This window comes from Penaeus chinensis, chromosome 37, assembly GCF_019202785.1.
Source record: "Penaeus chinensis breed Huanghai No. 1 chromosome 37, ASM1920278v2, whole genome shotgun sequence".
Classification (NCBI taxonomy): domain Eukaryota; kingdom Metazoa; phylum Arthropoda; class Malacostraca; order Decapoda; family Penaeidae; genus Penaeus; species Penaeus chinensis.
Window position 1 is genome coordinate 13,763,013 of NC_061855.1, and position 10,000 is coordinate 13,773,012.

Sequence of the window (10,000 nt, forward strand, 5' to 3'; positions counted from 1 at the left end):
CGTTTAACAATACATATAACGTAAACACACACAAGCCTAAAAAAACAAATTTATTAAGAAAAGAAAAGACAAAAATTGGAACGAAAAACAAATAATCAAATGCTTCATCGTATGTTCAAATTCCTGTACCGAGATAATGAAATATAAGAAAAAAAGACAGCGCATGGGCACAGAAACAAAGAAAAAAAAAACAGTAAGTATTGTAGAAGAGCAGAGCTTACTTCCACGAAACAAACAAACAAACAAAAAATGAAAATACCACAGATAAGAAGGTGATACAAAACGTCTGAATTACATAATGTGGAGAAAGTCTTTTTATCACAGGGAGTCAAGGGTTTCTAGTCATATATGGGAGAAAAACAAACAAACAAACGTGGGCAATTGAGAACCAAAAATTAAAAATTAAAGTAGATGGAAGATTGTAGAAAGATAATGGGATACGAAGCTAAGAAAAGATAAAGGAAAGAAAATTATCAGAAGAAAAGAGAAAAGAGTAGACAAAAAGGTATAAATGAGGCAAAAGTGTTTGCGGATAATCAGTGAGCATATAAGAAAGGAAGGAAGAAAAGGTTAAAATCACAAAATAAATAAAAACGCCAGCAAGAAATCACCAATATACAACACATACGAAGATGAACATAACTGAGATCAGGAAATGCAAAGGAAGGGAGTGAGATAATAGGAGGAGAGTGAAGTACTGAGAACATGGCGATAAAGGAGGGACGTGGGAAGGAGAGAGAAGAAAGCGGGGGAAGAGAGGAGAAAAACGTCATGGGTGAAAGGAGAGGGAGGAAAGATAGGAGGGAAGAAGGGTGGAATGAAACAGTTAGAGGGAGTGTGAGAAGGAACGGAGAAATGTGTGAGAAAGAAAAAGAAAGGGAGAGAAGAAAGCGGATGAGAAGACATAAAGTAATGACGACAAGAGAGAAGGAAAAGCAAAAACGAGATAAATTATTTGTATATAGAAAAAAGATCGCCAGAGCGCTACAGAAAGACATGAAATGATATGGAACCAAACAGAAAGCAGCAAATGAAGATAGAAATGGAGAACAAGATCGAAGATAAATATAAATAGTAGATTATACATAAAGGCTCAAAATTAGAAAGAGAGAGAGAGGGAAAAAGAAAGATCTATATATATATATATATATATATATATATATATATATATATGAGCGCGGGTGTGTGTGTGTGTGTGTGTGTGTGTGTGTGTGTGTGTGTGTGTGTGTGTGTGTGTGTGTGTGTGTGTGTGTGTGTGTGTGTGTGTGTGTGTGTGTGTGTGTGTGTGTGTGTGGTATAATATATATAATAAATATATATGTATATATGTATATATATACATACATGCATATGTGTGTGTATAAAGAGAAAGAAAGAGATTGGGGCGAGGACTTTATAGAATAGCACATAAACTATCCATAATATGTGAATATAGGCGTGGGTATACTCACACAGACATATAGCCGGAGGTGACAAATATACAAAGTAGGTGTGTACAGATATCCACAGAAGAGAAATATGCCTGAGATTAGCTTTGATAGTAAAACTTAACATCAACGGTTACAGTCGTTTAGACAGATATCTTTACAGCCCCTGTACTGATCAAGATTTCATGCACTACGAAGCCCTGTGCCACGCGAGTGCCCCTGGGAAAGCCATGCACGCGGGTTCCGTATTTGAGCTTATGGCTTCCCTGTGTGCGTGCGCGTGTCCGTGCGTGCAAGCGCGGATTCTCAATCATGGTGTACACAAACACCTTCACAGCTGATACAAGCAACATGCGAAGGTTCAAACAATAGCATAACCATGTGCAACAGTTGGATGTGTTGCACAGATGCACATGACGCAACATACAAATGTATCCACATACGATGGCAGGCATACGGCACGGGTTTGCACTACCGGAAATACTGCATTCTTGTGGCGCCTGTACACCAATGCATGTTTACATGTATATACCAACCATATTAAATAATAGCATATTTTCCCTCCACACATTCTCACGTTCTGTACAATGTATAAATCGTTTGCAATTCTACAATATTTGCACGGTTACAGAAATATAGTAACTTTTAATTCTAAGCACATATGTATACAAGCTCCATGTCCAAAACGTCAAAGTTAGTAGTATAAACATTAATAAAATATAATTAAGTACAATCCTGATGAAATTAATAGTGCATGTAGGTATGTCTTCATCCAGATTCGTACATACATCCTGTTGTCCACCTACACAGGTGAGTTGGTGAGCACAAAAACAAATGTCAAATGCAGACGTGCTTTATCTCTACAGAATGCAAATGATGTATGCAGATATATAATTATGCTGTTATATATACAAATGCATGCATGTGAACACATAAACACGTATCCTGCAAGGCTCTAGTGAGCGTGTATTGTCTTGAGAAACGGACATGCATACGTACACGTACATATTTGTCCTTGTGGTATATTGGTGTATGTGTATATGCTCTCATCTGTAGACATGTGTACATATTATATATATATATATCTACACGAAAGTCCATGATATGTCGCATATGATAAATACGTCGAAATAGGAATAAAACTATAAATAATGCTCACGTATGTATATGAACACATGCATGCACATGAACGTACACGGACATTCCCGTGATTCCACGTATCCACATGCACATACACGCATACACTCTCTCTCCCACACACGCATGGCGGCCAAAAACCTTCCCGTGAGGAAGAACAAACTCTCTTTTTATCTCGCGCTTTATTTAACGTCGATTAAATCGTTTCCATCATTTCCTTTAGAATCCTCCGTTTTTAAGTCATTCGGTCACGGCCATGGCGAAAGATCTGGGTTCCCTGCCTCGCTTGACCTTCCTGAGGAACGCCCAAAAGCATTCGTGATTCAACCCTAAAACGCGCTTTGTGTGCGTTCTATGTAAATGTAGAGTTTCATGGCGAGTTTTGCCTCAAATATTGTAAGAGTCTTTAAGGAGTCCCTTTTGGGCTTCCTTAGCTGCAAATTACGTGACAATGTGGGGAGAGATAGCGGCCATAGGGTCGACTTGAATTCATGTTCGTGTGATTATCATTTTGAGAGATATTACAATAAATGAAAAATTGTATGAATGATTTTGTCATCGCGCTGTAAGCTTGAGGTGTTACCTCTGCAGATGCGGATCAAGAACTGAGACCGTCCACCAATGAGCGCGCTGTGTTTATGACCAATCAGCTTTCAGAAACGTTGAGATTCTGGCCAATCGCTGAGGCCGTTATTATAACCAATCGGATGGAATCTTGGCGGTCTCGCTGGCCAATCGGGCCGTAGCGTGGTGTGGTGACGTCACTGGTCATATAAATACTGGGACTTGTGCCGTTTTAACTTTTAGTCGACATTTCTTGTGAAGACGTAGAGGTGGATACATTACGCTCGTAACTCAAGGTACGAAGTGATAGCATATATAATCTTAAGTCGTGAATTGATTTTAGTGTTAAATGTGAAAACAGGTCCACGATACCTCGCGAGGCTTAGAAATCTGTCGAGAAAACATGAAAGTAGTGATAAAATGTGGGTGAAAGTTAGCAGTGAAGCGTCGGCGTCGGCCATCTTTGTTTACCGCGCGAGGCAAGATGGCGGCCGCGTCGTCCCCCAACCGTCACCGCCAATTCGAATATTTTCCCGCCCGGTGGTCGTGCCGGGGTCGTACCTGCTGCCCAGTCCGTACCCGCACGCCCGAGTAGTCACACGTTTCCTCCCAACGCTTCCCTTTATCACTAGTCATTCCCGCGCGCTAATCGTAGTCCGTTAAGGTAGGCCTATCGAACGCCAGTCAAGGTTGTTAATTATTTTCGAGAAAGAGATTGTTAATTTATTTATATAAAAAAAAACTTTGTCTTTGATGGTGGGGGTCGGAGTGCGCCACCTGATTGGGGGGTTTTGTAGTTCCTTTGATGCAGCTATAGCAATTTGTCCTGTGATGCGTAATTTCGCAGTTGTTAATAACTACGGCAGAAATCAATAAAGGAATTGCGGGAATGGAATTCTAATGGAAGTTGATATCTTGTAATACAACTAAAAGAAAGCTCTACTGAAACTTGGTGGTAGTTAAAACCAGTGGCAAGTGCATCTGCATCTGATTATTACTATTTCACAGGAGCTGAACTATGCAGGATATGGTATTCATGTGTTGGTTAGGAGACAGAATTTTTCCTTTTACTACATGTACTCCATTGTTAATCCTCTTGTTGCCCCACAGGTAATCAGCCATGGCCCGTACCAAGCAGACCGCCCGTAAGTCCACCGGAGGCAAGGCTCCGCGTAAGCAGCTGGCCACCAAGGCTGCCCGTAAGTCTGCCCCCTCCACTGGAGGCGTGAAGAAGCCCCATCGTTACAGGCCTGGTACTGTCGCTCTTCGTGAGATCCGTCGTTACCAGAAGTCCACTGAGCTGCTGATCCGCAAGCTGCCCTTCCAGCGTCTTGTTCGTGAGATCGCTCAGGACTTCAAGACTGATCTTCGATTCCAGAGCGCCGCTATTGGTGCCCTGCAGGTGAGAGGGAAGGCTTCTCTTACTATGGAGGAGGAATGAATTAATGTTCATGGCTGTCAGAATTGGTTGTTAGCTTTCGTGGTTGCCATATATAATGTGTATGTGTGCTTGTCATAGTTCTTGCCTGCGGGAAACCTTTGAAGATTGTGGATCATGTTCGAGTTGCTCGAGTCTTCTAATGTATATATCTTTGCCTTGCAGGAAGCTTCGGAGGCTTACCTTGTTGGTCTGTTTGAGGACACCAACTTGTGCGCTATCCACGCCAAGCGTGTCACCATCATGCCCAAGGACATCCAGCTTGCCCGACGAATCCGTGGCGAGCGTGCTTAAGCGCAACTCTACACTTAAGTGCTCACTCAAGACATAACCTCCTAAGCTACATACTGCCATGGACTAAGTGAATGTTTTAGTTTACGTTTCGGCATGTCATTTCTCCTGAATTGACTTGAAGTGCTGGTGCGTGTTACATGCGGCTAGCACAAGTTTTTTACTGTAAGATATGTAACTTTGAGCAGCTTTTACTGCTCATTAGTGAAGAAATTGTGAGGCAAGAGTTTCTAATTTATTTTGTGTGTACAGCATTGTTCAGAACTGTGTATTCAACCATAAGTGAGTTTTGTTGTTTTTTAATGTTTGTGGATTTTTGTGAAAAAAAATTCTCCGTAAACCAAATAAAAAGTACGAATACGGACTTGGCAAAGGATACACAGCTCTGTTGTAGGTTATGTGATCACAAATAATATTCCAAAGTACAAGAAATCATCAGTTTTTCTGGTCCGGGAGCAAACTGTCATTTGTATTTGTCGTTGATGTCGAGGTCATCTCGTGTTCATGATCTTACGTTAGTTAGTAGTGGGAAAGCCTTTTTATTACCTTTTTTAGTTATAAGTCTTATGATCTGTCTTTCCACGAGGTGTTGCGAGCCTGTGTAAGAAATTACCCCGTGACACTCTATCCTTTTTATTTTGGCATTGGGCCTGCACACTGTAGGTAAACACCAAAAATAAACTTCTAACATTTAATTAGTGACTATTATTTTAACCCTCAGAACTACAAACAGGCTATTTAATGTCCAATGTAATGTTTACTTTGTTCTGGTTTGTCTCTGGAAGTTGTATTCATGTTCTGTTTCTAGTCTCATGGTTGTTGAGCTTTGTTTATAATTTGATGTAATGTATTTACATGTACATTTGAATTTAATTACCTTTTCTCCCTCTGGTCCCCTCTGGGGGGCTAGAGGAAATATGTATGTAATGAGATGTTGCTAATAAAAGAGATTTTTACAGCCATGTGACAGTTTGAATATGAAGACAAGGTAATCTGGCTTGACATGATATCAAATAATTTGTTAGTTACCCAAAAATAAAGGATTTGCTAAAAAGTCATGAAAAGTAGCCATAACTGAAGAGGAATAGGCACTTTTACAATATGAAGACCTATTTATTACTACTTCATTTCAACTGATTTTTCCCCTTATAGCTTAAGTAATATATGATAAATAAGTTGCACCATGTTCATCATTTGAAAATGGTAAAGTCCAGGGAAAAATATACTAACCAATATGTTTCAAATATTCATTACCCTGGAAGAATGGATCATTATTAATGTGCAGGGCATTTGGATACAGGTGTTAGATCCAGGAAACAAATTGGGTCTATTTATTGACATTCACTTCACCAAAGAATATAAGCAAGTCTAGATGAGTGGACCTAATTAATGGTGCAGTTAACTGTTGTCCTTCAAAGGCCGAAACTCCAAGGTAGAAATGGGAGTGGTTTCTTATGAGATAATCTTAAGAGAGCCAAATCCTCTCTTCCCAGGATGTACATGGTAAAGCCCTTGTCCGTTCAGGAGTGTGGATGCTAAAGCAACCTGAATTGCTTCGGCTACCTTCTAGCATCTCTTAAGGGTGGGCATTATCAACTGTGTGCTCAATTTCATTGATTACCTGAGAAAAAAAGTTTTGTAGTTGATTTTTATGGTAAACATAATTACTCTGAATTCAATTATCTGAAATTACCCCCCCAAAACTGTGTTCTCAATGTTTCATCCTCTCCATGCCAGCACTTCATACAATTGCTCTGCCATCCCTCCTACCATACCATCACCCTGCCAATTCTCTTCCGTACCACTGCCATTCCTACACCACACCATTCTACCATTCCTCCACTTCACCTTTGCTGCCATTCCTTCATCACACCACCACTGCTATTCCTCTACCACACCATCACCCTACCTTTCCTCCAGGACAATCATTTTGCTGTTCCTCTACCACTCCCCCTCAATCCTTTGCCCGTTGTCGTGGGGGGGCCTTAGGAGACGGAGACTGAGACCTAATGATGGGAACTCCTCAACCTTGGGACTCAGCCATTGACTCAACTAATTTTGCATGGTCTTTTTTCCCACTCATACTTTTCGTTTAAGTCCCTTCACCAATCCCTTCTACTATCCACCTCCTAAAGTGTGAGAGCCGTGCTGAAAGGATGAAAGGCTGACTTTGTGCCAGTCCTGAATGGCCTGAGGGAGCCATGGGCACGGTATTCCCCTACCTTACTTGACCCCTACCCCTCAAGGGGACCCTGAAGGGTGGACTGTTTTCTCCCAAACATACTCCAAGCTTATCATGGCCAATAATGAAGACGTAATCCCACTTTTAGGGACAATGAGGCTTGCCCCTTCATCAAATAGCCCCAGTCCCGGCTCTCCTTTGACCACGGCTCTGACACTGCAGCAACTACCCCCTCATCAATGCCTACTAGTACAGTATTTCTACTCTCCCAACATGCTCAACTTCAACACCTTTACTCCCACAACCTTCTTCATCAACCACCCCATCTCCCCTTATTACTACCTTGCAACCTACCCCCCCAATCCCTTGCCCGTTGTTGTCATGGGGGGGCTTAGGAGGCGGAGACTGGGACCCAATGCTGGGGAACTCCCCAACCTTGGGACTCAGCCCTCGACTCAACAAATTTTGCATGGTCTTTTTTTTTTTCCCCTCCTACTTCTTCCTTTCTGTCCCTTCACCAACCCCTTCTACTATCCACTTCCTAAGGTGTGAGAGCCGAGCTGAAAGGATGAAAGGCTGGCTTTGTGCCAGTCCTGAACGGCCTGAGGGAGCCATGAGCACGGTATTCTCCTGCTTTAGTTGTCTAGCCCTTACCCCTCAAGCGACCCTGAGGGGTGGAATGTTTCTCTCCCCAACATACTCCATGCTTATCATGGCCAACAATGAATAACCATTAACCATACCATTATTAGAGGCAATGAGGCTTGCCTCTTCATCAAATAGCACCACCAATTCAAACTCGCCTGATTCCCTGACCCCAGGCTCTCCTTTGACCACGGGTCTGAACACTACAACTAATACCCCCTCCTCAATGCTGACTAGTACAGTATCCACCCTCATCAACACCCCAGGAGACATTTCTACTCCCAACATGCTTAACTTTAACAACTATACCCCCACAACCTTCTTCATCAACTACCCCATCCTCCCTTATTACTACCTTACAACCTTATTGTCCACCTCCCCATAACACTACCTCCCTCAACACTACTCCCTCTTCCACATGCCCCCGTCCTTCTACTACCCCCATCTCTACAAAATTCTTAAATAATCTATTTAGCCCAGCCAAATGGGACCGATTTTCGTGATCCCTCCCACAACTTCTCACACTTTCTGCTTTGACAACCTGTTTTCATTCCTCAAATGCATATACATCCTTCACTTGATCTAACCCCTATACATTACCTTACCCAACCTTAACCCATTTACTCGTCAATTCCTTTGCCCAACTTTGACAACTAATCACTAACTCAACCACCCTTCACTACCATTTACTATAGTGCTACATGACCTTAGATGTCTAGCACATTTATTTTGCTTTTAACCATTAACCATTAACCTTGCAACCTTACTGCCCACCTCCCCATAACACTACCCCCCTCCACACGTCCCTGCACTTCTACTAACCCCACCTCTACAAGATCCCTCCCACAGCTCCCTACTCTAAAAACACCCTCCTCTTCCAACAATGCCTCCAAAAACAAGTAGGCAAAGTCTCTTTCTGTAGACGACCCGACTACTCCCGTCTCGTCACAGTAACATCTGAAAACCAAGCTATAGCATTAACAAAACTAACTGATCTATGTGGTAATCCCATCCCTACAGAACCTCATCCAACCCTCAATACTTGCACCGGAACTGTCTCTATCTCCCCAACAGATTGCCCAATCTATGACAAAGAATGGTCAGATTGTGGAGAAGAATTACTCGCCTGTCTCACGGACTATGATGCGACATGTACAATGCTACTCCATTCCTCCCAGAGGAAATCGTAAGAAATCCATCAACATTCCCAAAATTACTTTCCGTAGACATGACCTTCCCTTTAGTGTTTTCATAGGTGGGGAATCCCTACCTGTCTGACCATACCAACCTCCTCCTCGTCAGTGCCAAAATTGTTGGCGTTTAGGACACCTAGCGAAACACTACCATTCCACAGCCAGATGCCCACTATGTGCTCAACCTGGCCATACTCGATCAAACTGCTCTGCACAATCACGCACGTGTGCCAACTGTGGCGGCCCCACCTACAAATTTGAGTCTGAGGTAGCAACTCTCAGATTCAGACTTGGACTCACTCTACGTGAAGCCAGACAGGAGGCTCGTCGATGAGGTTTTTCTCTTACCCCCTACTCTAGTAATGTCGCTCACTCTGCCACTCCCCCTACCCCCCAAGCTCCTACACCCTCTCCTAAATCTAACCCCCTCCATCTAACTTCCCCTCTTCTACCTCCTACCTTCCCCAGTCAAAATCTTTTACCATCCTAAATCCAGACACTCCAAACTCTACCCAGTCAAATTCTTTTGCCATCCTAAATCCAGACACTCCTATCTCTACTACAGCCCCAACACCTTCCCCTCTCCCTCCCCGCACTACCCGCAGCAGACAGAATAAACGTTCCACCCCCTCTTCCCCTACCTCACAATCACCTCCACCTTCCTTATCCCCTATTCTTCAGACACCAGACTTCTCTTCCCCCCCTCACAAGAAAACCTTTATCTCACAAAACTCCCCAACCAACTCCATTACAGAAACTCTTGAAGATATCCAGAACTATATAATCGAGTCCCAAACTGATACTCATCCACCTTCAAATTCTACAACTCCCACTCCCTCCACACTCAAAGTGACTGCCGATATCCATCCTCCTCCTACTCATATTCTCCCTACACCCAATCCTCCTACCCCATCCCAACAAAACCCATTCCCCACGACTCCAGCCCCACCTATATTAACCCTCTCACCATCCCCTCTATCCCTTCCACTCCCTCCTGGATACACACTTGAATCCCTCATGTCACAAGTACCCTCTACCTCCCGACACCCCTCCTGATACAACACCACCTCCCTAACCTTATTCTTTATCCCACCCTCTAGCACCTTCCCCTTCAAATTCTCCA

At 42.9% G+C, this 10,000-nt stretch overlaps 1 protein-coding gene across 2 annotated transcripts; it reads left to right on the top strand.

Annotated features, from left to right (window-relative positions):
* The first annotated feature begins 3,281 nt into the window (after positions 1 to 3,281).
* Positions 3,282 to 5,552, top strand: LOC125045556 (histone H3.3A). 2 transcript variants are annotated; one of them, XM_047642880.1, is made up of 3 exons: positions 3,282 to 3,424; positions 4,239 to 4,530; positions 4,732 to 5,552. In XM_047642880.1, the coding sequence occupies exons 2-3, from the start codon at positions 4,249 to 4,251 to the stop codon at positions 4,858 to 4,860; spliced, it is 411 nt and encodes a 136-aa protein (XP_047498836.1). In that variant the 5' UTR covers positions 3,282 to 3,424; positions 4,239 to 4,248; the 3' UTR covers positions 4,861 to 5,552. The 2 variants fall into 2 exon arrangements, with proteins under 2 accessions (XP_047498836.1, XP_047498837.1); XM_047642881.1 differs by lacking the exon at positions 3,282 to 3,424 and adding an exon at positions 3,551 to 3,792.
* Positions 5,553 to 10,000: the final 4,448 nt, after the last annotated feature.